The sequence below is a fragment of the Manacus vitellinus genome, unplaced genomic scaffold (assembly GCF_001715985.3).
Source record: "Manacus vitellinus isolate BGI_N305 unplaced genomic scaffold, ASM171598v3 scaffold_29_pilon, whole genome shotgun sequence".
Taxonomy (NCBI): domain Eukaryota; kingdom Metazoa; phylum Chordata; class Aves; order Passeriformes; family Pipridae; genus Manacus; species Manacus vitellinus.
Genome location: NW_021940207.1, coordinates 9,877,772 through 9,892,177, shown reverse-complemented (window position 1 = coordinate 9,892,177; position 14,406 = coordinate 9,877,772). Strand labels below are relative to the sequence as shown.

General features: G+C 36.3%; 1 protein-coding gene across 1 annotated transcript in view; it reads left to right on the top strand.

Annotated features, from left to right (window-relative positions):
• COL4A3 (collagen type IV alpha 3 chain) overlaps positions 1–14,406 on the top strand; it is a 57,811-nt gene that overhangs the window by 15,044 nt on the left and 28,361 nt on the right. The window contains exons 3-22 of the mRNA XM_029960748.1: positions 131–220; positions 857–901; positions 1,372–1,416; positions 1,711–1,773; positions 2,502–2,555; positions 3,368–3,394; positions 4,010–4,087; positions 5,117–5,179; positions 5,711–5,746; positions 5,865–5,906; positions 6,106–6,183; positions 7,607–7,669; positions 7,942–7,998; positions 8,917–8,961; positions 10,318–10,371; positions 10,799–10,840; positions 12,140–12,227; positions 12,570–12,605; positions 12,945–13,109; positions 14,239–14,331. Coding sequence (XP_029816608.1) covers positions 131–220; positions 857–901; positions 1,372–1,416; positions 1,711–1,773; positions 2,502–2,555; positions 3,368–3,394; positions 4,010–4,087; positions 5,117–5,179; positions 5,711–5,746; positions 5,865–5,906; positions 6,106–6,183; positions 7,607–7,669; positions 7,942–7,998; positions 8,917–8,961; positions 10,318–10,371; positions 10,799–10,840; positions 12,140–12,227; positions 12,570–12,605; positions 12,945–13,109; positions 14,239–14,331 — 1,264 coding nt within the window. The remainder of the gene's footprint in view (positions 1–130; positions 221–856; positions 902–1,371; positions 1,417–1,710; positions 1,774–2,501; positions 2,556–3,367; positions 3,395–4,009; positions 4,088–5,116; positions 5,180–5,710; positions 5,747–5,864; positions 5,907–6,105; positions 6,184–7,606; positions 7,670–7,941; positions 7,999–8,916; positions 8,962–10,317; positions 10,372–10,798; positions 10,841–12,139; positions 12,228–12,569; positions 12,606–12,944; positions 13,110–14,238; positions 14,332–14,406) is intronic.

The window sequence follows — 14,406 nt, the reverse complement described above, 5'->3', positions numbered from 1 at the left end:
AGAGTAATAATACATCTGCCACAGTAGCAGAAAGTTAAGGGGTACTGAAAGTAATTAATGCCTTAGAAATAGGCTATCAAAAGGAGAATTCACGGATATTTTAAGAACTTAATTCTCTTAATATTTACAGGGTGAAAAAGGCTTTCCTGGTGTTCCAGGTCCACCTGGGCAAAGAGGCTTTCCTGGTCCAGAAGGGCCTCCAGGGCCACAGGGACCAAAGGTAGGTATGTATGTGAGACAGAGAGAGATACACACAGAAACTACTGTGCTCTACTGTGAAAGTCAGCTATGACTGTGTAGACAATTCTGTTTTAAAAACCAAAACCAAAACAAAACCTGTCTCAGAGTTTCCCATTTGGTGAGGGATGTTATTTGTTCACCAGCTACAATGGTCATTTTAGATTGAGTCAAAGCAGCTGATGCAACTGTGGGCACACCCACTGTGAGGGTATGAGGATGGTGAGTCCCTGGAAGAGGTTCCCCATCCTTAGAAGTGTTCAAGGCCAGGTTGGATGAGGCTTTGAGCAACCTAGTCTAGTGCAAGGTGGCACTGCCCATGGGAGGGAGGTTGGAACTACATGGTCTTTGAGGTCTCTTCCAACCTGAATCATTCTATGATTCCATGATACATCCTCTGAAAACACTGAAAGGGAGGGCAGGACACCAAGATTTATGCAAGTTGTATTAAACAGTTGTTTGCTTTAGTGTCTGTAACAGGCAAATAATTTATCTATCTACATAGTTAGTTTTGTGTGCACATGTTGGTATCGAAATTAAAAATATTGCATGTCCCACTGACATATTTGTGCTTTTTCTCATTTCTATTGAAATACATTGCTTTCCATTTGTGACCCAGGGTTCTCCAGGGCTTACAGGCTTAGTTGGACCCAAAGGTATACGAGTAAGTGTTTACGTTTTAAACAAACTTTTATGTTTTAAATGTTGTGTTAAATTCCAACTTGGTTCAATAATATGTGAAAATAAAAGCAAAACATTATAACATTATATATGATTTTAAAGTATGATTAAAATTTATGACATGGTGTGTGCACACACGTTATTTATTTTTAGAGCTTTTGCTTTTTTTGCCAGACTTCATGTAGGTTCATGCTGTATGTATTTAATATTTGGGAGTGCTATGAAAAAGTCAGACTAGAATTCCATGAAGAGGTTTATTTTTGGGTTTTTTTTTCTGTGGGCAAATCCAGTTTATGTTAACAGTGTGTAAGCTACCATTCTGCTTGATTCACAGTCAGAAGAGTTAAGGAAATAATGATCTCTTGATAGAGTCATCTTCTTATGAATGTGATCAAAGAAAAACTGCTTTTGTTTAATATTTGTAATATTATTCCTGTGGTTTTATATGATTAGGGACTCCCAGGAATACCCGGATTTTCAGGTCCTCCAGGCCTTCCAGTAAGTAAAAATGAAACCAATTTAACCATTTGTCTCTTGTTACAGCCTTCAGTGCCCAATTATCCTCAGCTCAATGTTCTCACTGTAGTCTCAACATCAACTTTGTCTCTGTCAATTGGCCTAGAGATAAAAATCTTGGCATCAGCAATTCTTACTCATTGTAATGATTTAAGAATACATTGTAATCTGTCAAGTCTTGTGAAACACTGCTCCAACATAAACTTTTCAGTGTTTCTGTAGGGCAATATGAATGTGCAAAAACAAAGCCTGTGTCAATTTTGTGCCTCTTTTTAGGGTGAACCGGGATCTGTTGGGCCTCCTGGGCGCCCGGGCGTTCCAGGATGCAACGGCACAAAGGTACAAACCGAGCTGAATGTCCTGGAGATTGTTTGGCTGTGCTTGGGAATGGCCAAAAGTATTCTAAATTCCAACCCCCCACCTCCCCCAATATACAAAAACTTCAGTTTGTTTTGGTTTGTGACTTTATCAGTTAGAAAAAGCTGGAATCATGAGGCCAGAGGAAGGAAAAGTGCTGCCTTTTTGTGCAAGATAGATAATTAAACTTTGCTAAAAGTTAAGAATAATGTTTGATATTTTGACAGATAAACTTCATTCGTTTAATCCAGAAGACCCAATCAGTTTTGTCCAACATGTCCTTCTGTTGCAACAGGTTATAGAAGAGATGGTTAATTAATTTTATTTCTCCAGTATCTAGCTTGCAGTTGACAATTCATAAGTCCTGAAAGTAATTCAGAGACATAATGTTAAGTTACAGATTTACTGGATTTTCTTTGCTTTGTGAGCAAATGCTTCCTGTATTCTGAAAAAGGGAATCAGAATACTGCCTACTACAGAAAATCATACATTTCCAGTGTAACAGTGAACTGAGCTAACAGCAAATAAAGCCTGGTGTCTGGGGCAGAACTCGAGACCCATACAATGCTATGTTCCCCTCCTAGCAAAATATGGTGGTAATGCACTCACAGGTCTAGTGTGATGACATAAAAAACTTCTTTTATAATCACATTTGCTTAAAGCAGACTAAATAATAAACAATAATTAACAATCACTGTTACTGCTTTCAGGGTGACCAAGGATTTCCAGGTCCTCCAGGTAGAAGAGGTGCTCCAGGTGTTCCAGTAGGTGTCTGTGAAATTCATGATTGGGTGCATTCCTACCACATAGAGCCAGTCACTGAAGGAGGGTAAAGCCTCACATTAGCTCATATTGATGACAGTTGAAATATATAGGTATCTCCATTTTATCAGTATGAAAACTGTGGTAAAGAGACCAGAGTTAAAAGTAATGCTTTACTGGCTGCATGTTGGGCCTCAACTTCTTAGTTAATGAGTGCATAATGTTCATTGACTGGAGTTAGCTCTTTAATCTCAAGGGATATTCATGAAAATTTACCACTTACATCTCTAAACACGTCAAAAATATATGTAAAATATTGCATAAATATCTTTGAGGTAAAAATGGCTTAATTAAGTTGATAAGAATCATGAATTAAACCCAGAACTTCTCATTCTGGGTGCATTGCTTTAACCCTAGGATTTGGGTTTTTTCTCTGCAGAAATGTGTTTTTAAGAGAAATTTCTGAATAAATGGAAAAGAAATGCTCTCTGTCAACTTCCAGTGGCTTCAAATCTAATAATTTCTAAACATGATCTTTATTTTACCAGCTCTCCTGGTTTTATTTTTTTATTCATTTGTTAAGGTCAGGCTTCCAAACAGTTCTGCCTTCACTTGTAGAGTTGTACCTGTGACATATTTTTTAACAATATGCCCTTTCTTCTTTACTTGAAGTCTGGCATAATAAACTCAACTACACACCTTCTTCATGGAAATAAATAACTTGAAGGGCACCAAACTTAGAGAATATTTAATATATCCTTTGAGCACTGTCTCTTTTACTTTTCTGTTTTAATATGACTGTTCTTCTTCCTAGGGTATTGATGGTATCAAAGGAGAGAAGGTCAGTTATTTGCATCATATTACACAAAGTATTTATTGGTTATCAACAATTTGTGTGTATGTCTGCTGCTGGAAAAGAGTTCTTAACATCACCATTCATGGGAAACAGAAGGTTTACTTGCCAGAGGAAGCAACCACAAAGTTTGGTGCTTCATTTTTATGTGTACCATTCACCTCAAGTTACAATATGGTATATAATTGTTTTTCCCTTAAGCTACTGTTACTGCATGCAGGGAATTTAACACTTTCAAGCACACAGGGAACTAAGCTCCTCCCCCAAACAGGTTATGAATCCATAGGGAAATCTGCAGATGGACTAGAGAGTATTTTAAAGGGTTAAAAAGAATCAAAAATAAATTGAAGGCAAGGACAGTGCATGAGTAATGTAGGTATATCTGGAAAGAAGACTGCTCCTAACAGAGAGCTGGAATGACTGAAAAAGGTATATTTTGTTTAATAAAATCTTTTTTAAAGGTAGAATTATCCATAGTGGACAATTTCCATCATTATGCAGTTGTGATGGTGTTTATTTCCCTACAAACTGTATTAGAAGATTTGTTTCACTAGAGAGTTGTACAGCATAACTTTTTATCTTTCTTTTTATCTAATTGTCCAGGGGTCCCCTGCAGATGGATATAGCCAAGAGTATGGTGCAAAAGGTGATCCTGGATTGCCAGGAATGCCTGGACTTCAGGTAACTCAAAATTAAGACAATGAGACAGATATATGAAATAATATAATATAATATAAAAACCCCCATTGTATATAAAATCAGTAGGTGTTAAAAATATATTGTATTTTATGTAATTTAAATGTATTATTTATTTAATGTAGAGACAGTATTTTTCACAACTATGTCACTAATTTCTAAAAAGAAAACAGTTCTCTACCTTAAATTATTAACTTTATATAATCTGATCAATACTATATATTAGAAGTCTCTCTTCTGGCTTTACAAAAAGAGTACACCAAGATAATTGTAATTAACTTTGCCATCAGAACCAATAGTGTCCATTATGTGCTAGTAAAGTGAGATTGGCCAGTCAAGTTGCAAACAGTTCTTTAGATATGGAGAAAAACTGGTCATAGATTTATGAGTTTACCCCTACATATAGGATAGGATAGAATAGAATAGAATAGAATAGAGCAGAATAGTTGGAAGGGACCTATAATGGCCATCTAGTCCAACTGCTAAAATTCCCAGTGAAGTAAGATTGAACAGATTAGACCAACTCAACTTCTAGAGTACTAAAAAAGTACAGTATGGTCTGTATTTTAAAAATGGACATTAATAGACAGAGCTGACATTTCTTTTGAGTATTACAATAAGCAGAGAGCATTAAATTACAAAGAAAATTTAAAAAATATTTTTTCATTTCTTTGAAAGTGAAACTTTGAAATATAGGGTTTATTGAATAGAATATTTGAAAGATTGAAGGCTTATTAGGACCCTTAATAGGACTATATGGATTATGAATCCACATTTCTCAGAAGAATTACATCCTCATTTGAGTACTTTAGTTTTAGAACAGATATATTTTCTCATGTTTCAAAACATACAGCAACCAATGAAGTAGTGAGGAAGAGTTAAAATTCTATATTATCCTGAGACCTGAAAAAGAAATTCAGGAACAGTGCTGCTCTTCTGTTTGCTATTCAGTTCATTGGTGATTTGCTTATAATCTTGCCAGAGATTTATTCCTGTTTCTTTTTTAATATGTAGGGTGCCCAGGGTGCTCAAGGATATCCTGGGGAACTTGGACCACAGGGCCCTCCAGGACCTTTAGTGAGTATGAACTTATATCTCCTTGTTACTTCAACCTTTGACTTTCCCTAAACCCTATGGAATTACACAAATACAAGTACCTGACTCTCCCAGACTCATTTCAGGTCTAGACACATGTGTATGTAAAATCCATGTCCCTCTGCACACATCTGATTTCTTGTTTTCAGTTTCTTTAGATTATTTTTTATGCATGATAATTTCTATATTCTCAGAGGCATCCTTGTCTACATAGGCATAACTTTTAATTCCCAAATGACTACCCATTCATTCACTTCAAATACTAATATATATATATATATATATATATATATATATATATATATATATATATAACTTTGAGAGATGTATGTTTGGAACTGTATAAACAGTCTGTCACCCACTGACAATGACTTGTGGTTGTAAAAGTGGAAGAAAAAATAAAAATAGTGATATAATTCATCATTTGAAGATGAGTTCTTCAAAACACCTATATCAGTGCTAAAGATTGTGATTTTTTTTTTAATTAAGGATATTTTCTTTCCTTTTCTGTAGGGCATGCCAGGGAAAGCAGGACCTCCTGGACCTAAGGTAGTCTCAGATTGGTAATAAAAATGAAGACTTTCTGTTATGTATAACATCAATTAACTCATTTTTGTAGGTGTTTTTAAAATTTTTTAAAAAATAATTTTGGGGGATTTTTTTACAGGGTCTTATGGGACTGAAAGTAATAGGAAGCAAAGGAAGAAAGGTAATTCCATAAAAAGTGTAAAACATTTTGTAAGTTTTGTATCTGTGTTCTGCATGTTCTGATACGCTGTGGTGAAATGTTTAGGGAAGTAAGTAGTGTGAAATAAAAGTTTTCAGTATATACGTGGAAATCTTTTGCTGGAAAATGTTGGAAAACCACACTGTCTGTTAATGACTCTATTTTTCTTTTTTCTTTCTAGGGTGACACGGGGTTAACTGGCCCCCCTGGACCACCAGGAACTGTCATTGTGACACTGAGTGGACCAGACAACATGACGGTAGTAAAATTGTTACATCCAATAAGCCACCTCCCTAGGTTTGACTTCAAGGGGACATCTTCATCTTCATGTTCTTCTTCACTTACTTTTACCCACCCTAACATTTTCCAGGCTTGTTTAGTTAGATATTAAGCTCTCCTTAGAGTGTGTCTGTACAGCCAGCTCAGCTGGAGCCTGCACGATGCCACTGGAATGCTGCATGGATCCACCTGCTGTGGATCTCGGAGTACGTGAAGAGGAAATCACTTTTAGCTTCCCCAAATCAACGTGTATTTTCTGAATGGCTCTCAAAGCCACAGCTGTGTTGAACATCCCAGCCTTGTCACTGAAAATATCAGGACTCTGAGCTACCAGAGTGACAAAAAAGCTTGCAACATGTTCATGTACAAATTGTAGTTTGTTTTCTCGTTGCTTTTACTGAAACATGAGTAATCATGGAAAGTGTTGGGAAAACAATAAATATTAAAGAAAGGAAATATTCTGATTCAGCTTTCATTTTAAGTGTTGCTTTATGAATTAAAATTCTTGATTTTTGTCCTTATATAGAAATTAAACAGCATTTATTTTAAGTATTCACATATTAACAGGACAAGTCCTGAACCTGATCTTGACTCTGTTTTTCTTATTCGATTTTCAACTAATCCATGGATGTAGCAAAACTCCTTCTCCATTTAGTGCTAAAATGAAAAGTGAATTTTGCACAAAACTGTATTGAGGAGGGAAGAGAAGGATCACAGAAGCAAGATTCAGCCTTTAGGCACAGCAGCTCTCCCTGTTTAAATCAAATATGGACCACTTGGAGCACTTTGCAGTCACAGCTGTGGTAGTTGATCATAGGGAAATGGCAATTTTTCAGAGATATTGGGCATTAAGGTTTAAAAAAACCTCAGAAATTGTTACATAAATAGTTTGGAGCATCAGTCTAACCAGGTAATGATTAGGCAGTCCCTAAACTTTGGCTTTACAGTGATCTTAGGTTGTGGCCCAATATATGATGGTGCTATACAATGATCTAATCTTATGTCCACAGAGGCAAGAATGGTGTGGGTAGCCACTGCATTTATGTTTGGGAAGGAACTGTAGCTCCAGTGAAGCAACTAAGGTTTATTTGGTTTTTTGCTTGCTACTTTTTGCCCTTTGTGGGGATATTTCCTGCAGTCCCCTTGCATGCAATCACAAATAGGTTATTTTGACCTTGTTCTGTTCTGAAATACGTGCAGAACCAGTTTCTTTTTCAGACATCATACATTTAGTCAGGAGCACTGATAGGAAGTTTCTGTTTCTTAGTCATTTACATAGAGCCATCTTTGCTTAAAGAAGCTTGCTGGTGACATGAGGATTTCCCATTTGTAAAACTGGAGCATTATGGTAAGCACAGAAAAATCCAAGAGACCATAGTAAATTCTTCTTTTCTGTGTAATAGGATTTGAAAGGAGAGAAAGGAGAAAAAGGATCAAGAGGACTTCCAGGGCCCATGGGATTTACAGTAAGTGACCAGAAGTAAATCCCTAAAATCCAGATGTTCAGGCAGCATCAGCTACTATTAGTACTCTAAATGCTACTCTAAAGAGTCCGGTATTTACACCACTTATTTCAACCTTTAATGACAAGAATAAAACTAATGAATAGAATAGAACACCTATTAACAGCACTCTAATTGTACTTTATATTAAAGATTAAAAAAATTATAAAATATATATTTAATTTAGAAAATGGGAGTCTCAAAACATGAGTATTTTGAGTGTGGTTTTGTTACAGGGGCCGGTTGGTGATTCTCAAAGTGAAAAGGGTGACCGAGGAGAACCTGGAGCAGAGGTATGTGCAAAACAATTGGATACAAATAGGTTAAGTCTGTTCTGCAAAGCAGTTTTAAACTGGTTTTGCTGTCCAGTGTTTGTTTCAATGCCACTCTGAGCAAAATTTCTGAGATTCAAAAGCTCTTTCATGCAGTAAAACCAGATGAGAGCTGATAGTCAGGTGACTGTTCCTATAGGCTCACATACCATAAGTACCCAGAGTAAAGGTCAGGGGATGGTGGGTGCACTTCTGTTTGTTTTGCTGTAAAGGTTCTGCTGTTGAAACTTTGTAAAAAATGTGCTCTTCTAAACATGTACAGGCTTTATAGTGTGAGTGTATATGTAGAAGAGAATTAAAAACACTGGGTTTACTTGAGACAGCAGACTGAAATTAGTATACTCAACCAGCAGCCATGTGGAGATATAAAAAGTTGCCTAAGAGAGTTATTCTGTTGGCCAGGATAGTATGTAAAAAAATAATATGTTTAATTTAAAAATCATACATATTAAAATATAATTTACTTGAGTATATCTCCACTTGGAGGATAATTAAATGGAAATCTGCTACTTTGCCTTCAAATGACTTGCAAACTTTCAGATAAAAGCTAATCAATGTGATTGCAGGTTCTTAGTAATTAGACTGTATGAATGCACCAAACTTTCTGCACTTGCCTGGCACTTTCTGCTGGTGAAGTCTGTCACAAATAATCCTCCACAAAAGGAGGAATGTCTGTGGAATATCTTGTTACCTGTTTTGTAGAGTTTTATGAACATTACTTATGATTAATGAACACTTCAAAAATAACCTTAATGGCTTTTTACAATTTATACAGACCTAGCAGATAGTTATGTGCACAGCATCTAGTTGCTATGGTCTTTGAATGCAATGACTCCAGTTTAATCTTTTTAATTTTATTTTTTTGTTTTTCCTTTGTAGGGTAAACCTGGAAAAGAAGGTGCCCCAGGTCCACCTGGCTTACCGGTAATGAAGGAAGCCTTCTAAATGTTTTCTAAGTAATAGTCATCTCTTTGTCACAGTTGTATCTTCCTGTCACAGCTTTTTGTCATTGCATAATGTGTTTGAAAATGTTAATTTGCATACACTGAAACATTTCCTTTCACAGCATGGAACATACCATGGAACTGAGAGGCTCAGTTCATAGATGTTGTTTCTTCTGTGTAAAATCAAAGTCAGCAGCTTGCTGCTGACTGTCTAATGAATTTTGAGACACACTCAAAGTTGTGCAAAATTAATTCTGCTGAGTTTTATTCTGGTTAGTGACATTGAAATTTTTGCAAAAGAGTTATGCCTTCCCTTCGACATAAATCGAGAAGAAAAATGAATAGTTTTTAATCACTAGAATCAAAGAAATTTTTTTACAAAGAAAAGTTATTGTCAGGGTCACAGCTGTCTTGGCCTGAAACAAGATGACTAATAGATATTAGACTGTCATTTTGTCAACATATAATTCTTAATTTTGCTTATAGAATGGCATATTTTATCTCATTTGTGGATTAATTTAAAAGCTGAAGTTGTTCAAATGTATTTGAAATGCTATATTTAGTTGCTTAAATATTAATTTTTTTATTTACTTCACTTCCACTTGCACAACATCATTAGAGTCACAGTGACCTTACAAATATCTTATCAACATTCTTCCTGCAGAATAGCCCATTTCACATGTATCCTACTAAAACATCTCTGTCATGCTAAAACGACCTTCACAGACAGTCTAAACACATTCCAGTCTGACAAAGCACATGGAATGACAGACTGCAAAGCTCTGTTAACAGAAAGAAAGCTTTCTGTCATGGCAAAGACATGTCATTGCTCTGTTCCCATTTCAACTTCACTAACCAGCAGAGCATTGAACTGCATAAGCCTCCGAGAAGTCCCTTTGCCTTGCACATGCACAACTGCAGAAAGCCTTAGTCTGTTCTGCCTGGTCTTGCTGACACCTCTTGAGATCACACAGACTGAGCAAGTTCTGGTTGTTGAACGTGAGAGCCTCACATTGTGTTCAGTTTCTCCCCTTTGAGAACTAGTTTGCAGAGGGAGAACAAATCAGAGCCTCCTACACTTGTGCTCTCCAGAGAGTCTCCATCTTGGGAGTGTTGGACTGTGCTATAATAAAGGCAGGTTTGGATGGGAGACCTGTGGCATTTCCTACAGACAGGGAACTCTGCCTCAAACTGGGGCTTACAACGAGAATTCTTCCCTGAGCAAGTCACATTCACCTTGCCAGCACCATGAAAGATTAAAGCTTTACATTTTAGATCTTACTGATGTCAGTGCTAAAAGATTCATCCTCATTAAATTGTGTACTGTCATCTGCAGGGACAAAAGGGTGAACAGGGCAGACCAGGACTGGCTGGAAGGCAAGGAGCTAAGGTATTATCTAGTGTTTTTGTTGTTGCTTTTGAGAGTGAGGATAAGTTATGCTTGGGGGTTATTATATAATTGAGGGTGAGGATAAGTTATGTTTGAAGGTTTTTATATAATTTCATTTAGCACTGTATATACTACACTGTTTTACTTGACCTAAGAGATGATAAGTAATGATATCATGGAATAAGGAATGGATCAGCTGAAATGGACTGTGTGTTTGAACTGGTGTCCATCTATGCCTGCTGAGCTCCTGTAGTTTTTGGTGTATGTGGCTGAATAGTTGTGCAACCAACAGACAGGGTGGTGAATGACTGGTCAGGAGCAGAAGTTCTTCCTTAATGTTATGAACAACATACTGAAGTACCAGTGGGTAAATGTCATTCCATGTATAGTTTTCAATAAACAAACCCATCTCTGTCCTTTGATGAAGGGGATGAAAGGAAACCCTGGTCCACCTGGAGCTTGTGGTCGAGTAAGTGTAAATTATCTTCATGATATTGTTTTTCTAAACCATTAGAATAAGAATAAGCCAAACTGACCATATGAGGCAATAGTGGATATTCTGTGATGTTCTAATCAAGGCATGGCTTTCACAAGGTACTGATACTGCTGGGATTTCACAGAGATGGCATCTTCCTTCATGTGGAGCTGGATGCAGGATAAGTGCCTGATCCTGCAATTTTGGCAGGATATTGGACTGTCAAAGAATAGTTACAAAAATTCACAAGAGTTAATATTTAAACCAATTTCTAATCAATTCCAGAACAGATGGCATTCACTGTAAAATCCTAAGACTTTTTAAAGAAAGCAAGAGCTGCCATGAGTATGATTTCTCTGTCTAGCCATGCTGTTTCCCTCGTGACTTTCCTAAAGGCCCCACGTGCACCTAATGGAAACCTTCTGCCCAAATCATTTAAAAGAAACAGCTTTGTAAAAAGCTGAATTTTTGTGATATTGATAACATAGTAAACAAACCACTGCTTTTCAAAAAATCTGTAGGAGAAAAGTAAAAATTTTGAATTTTAATTTTAAGCAGTTTTTCATTCATTTTAAAATTGGTGCATTAGTAGTCAGTTTAAATTTCAAAGTGATGTTTATGTATCAAGGCACAGTAAATATTGTAATAATGATTTGCCAGTAGTGGTGCCCATGCAAAATAATCCAGAAAAGAGCAAAAATTTGTAGTTATAAAAAAGAGTTACAGCAAACTGCCCTTTGCCTGTCATTTGTAGAAACTTTGAAACATCGTAATATTAAACATCAATAAATTAATTATTAATTTTTATAGGAATTACTTTTTAAATCATTAGATTTTAAATAGTTGAGTTTTGTCCATTTTCATGTACGATAATTTAAAAGACTAGCCTAGATATAGCTGATGCTGCTTTGAGCCACTGGATTCACCTAAGTGATCCCAGAGATTTCTTTCCAGAATATTTTCTATTTCATGGCTACCATCATATTCATGACTGGGCCTCCAACTTACACCTTGCCTGTATAATTGCATCTGCAGGCAGAGATGTTCTCTGAGTATTGAGGAACTGAGCTGAAAGCTCAGCCCCATCTATTTTACAGGTCTCTTGGCATTGTCTCTGTATAGCAATTATGATTTCACCTGTGATTGTAATTACCATGTGATTAGCTCGTGGTGTCACAACATCAAAATTATGAATGAGATTGTAACTTTGTTTTAGCCAAATGTTCAATATGAGGGACTGTGCTTCTCAATTCTTCTTGCAAATCTTTCTTTTCTTATCATCTTTCTCTTAAGACGGAGTATTATGATTATGTGGTTGGTGAAAAAGGAGATGAAGGACCCCCTGGACCTCCTGGACCAAAAGGTCAACGTGGCATTCCCGGTGAGTGGGACATCAAAACTAGAATTTTAGCAACAGCAGTGCACTCAAAGGGCTTGTTGTAGACTACGCTTTGAGCACCCAGCAACCTGCTTCTGCCTTTACAAAAATATTTCCTAAACTCCCATCAAATTGCAGACTTGAAATGGGTTTTAAGATTTTCATCTACGGCGTTATTTCCTCTTAAAAGTAATTGTCAGTGTGCAACAGTTGCATGAGTGTTAGAATTCTACTCAGGAAAAACAAAATTCTTATTTTATCTTTTAAGCTTAAAATGCAGTAGTCAGTTTTATTGAATAGTGACTTTGAAGAGTATAAAGTGGTTTAACTCAAGTTCTTTTGCAGGGCCACAGGGTCCTCCTGGAGATGCTGGTAGACCAGGTATGTAAAATAATCCAGTACCAATAATAAAATACATTGTTCTTCCTGTCTGTTATACTGAATCAGCTTTGTGAAATCTTACTTTCAGGTGACTTTTAAACCTATCTCTAAGTGGTTAAAAATTGTCACTCAAAAGCTTTGAGGGGTCAAGTACTTAGGTTAAAGATCATTTTAAAATGTCTTTAGATTCTCATTGTGATTATTTAATATATTACAAGATAAAAAAGATTTCTGGGATGAACAGTGTATTTGTCTGTCACTCATCCTATTGAGTACTTACTTGGCTTTGAAATTTCACTTCTTCTTTAACTGTTTTTGTATTTTCTCCTCTGTGGTTAGGTGTGTCAAGACCTGGTCTGAGAGGTCCTCCAGGATTTCCTGGGCCAAAAGGAACAAAAGGAGAGAAAGGACAAACTGGCTTGTGTATTGTAGGCCCTCCAGGACCACCTGGTATTACTGGCAGACCTGGTTCTATTGGATTACCAGGTCCTCCAGGAGAACCAGGTGATGTGTCAGAATGGTATTTATCATGAAGAAGAACAAATCCAGAGTCATCTTAATATCTAATGCAGGAGATTATGCAAATGTATCACTTGTAGAGTATATTTTGGGTAATGTGGTTGTATATAAATTCTCTTTGAAATTTTGTTTTAGGATATCCATGAAAACATGCATGTAACACAGGTCTGTCCTCCATTGCTAGTGAGTTTCTCTGGGAATATACAATGACTTCCCAAAATAAAGATTTCTCCCTTTTTGTATAACTGTGACTGTAAAAATAGTCTACATAAAACCAAGAAAGACTAATAAGAGAAAATTTTTTTCTTAAAATTAATTCTTCCAAAAGTCGTAGTAAATCTGTAAAACTAAATTCAGGAGAGGCTAATCTGAAAGCTAGAGAAATAGAGAACTTGCATACCTCCAGAGGTCTTAGTGGGCCTTAGAGTAGATTTGATGCTCTGGCAGCATGAAAATGTATCAGTAGCAGTTTATAAAACTTCTACAAAATGTATTATCTAGGAATACCTCTTTAATTAGGAGTACCAACAGGATCATGTTTCTTTTATATGAGGTATTGCCAAAAGAGGTTTTTTTGATGTAACACTAATGTAGTCCTACTCTTTTATCTCTCTTTAAAAATGTATTTGTCCCCCAAATATATTAGCTTAGGAAGAACTTGATGCATGTTCTGTTTTTCTAAAGTAATAGTAAATGAAGTGGAATAATTCTGAAAGATAAATGAACAGCATTAATAATTTAGGCTTAATAAAAAGTTTACCTTCCATTTGTGGTAAAAGAAAGAATTATGTTCCTATTGATTCAAATGAAATGGAAATACTTTCTCCAGAAGGGACCATGCTTTTAAAAGTCTAGATAGATGGATCCAATAATCTGCTGAGATTTACTTTGGCATTACCATATTTATCGTCAAGTACTTCTAGTTGAAGGTGGTTTGGATTTTTCCAGGTAGTTCTCTCTTTTAGATGAATCATAGAATATCTCAAGTTGGAAGGGACCCCTAAGGATCAGAATACTGTCTCCAGCTCATCCCTGCAACTTTTCTCTCTTAACAACTAGAGAATTGTCTGAATAACCTGCTGATGTAATGATGCCATGCTCATTTCATTAACAGGTGGAGTAACATTCAGAAGAGGCCTGCCAGGATTTCCTGGAGAACCAGGATGTGTAGGACCTCCAGGACCTCCAGGAGATACTGGTATGAAAGGTCAGTTCCAGAAAAGCATCACTCACAAGTAGATGGTACAATCCACTAATCTTCATCTTAATTTTATTTTAAGAC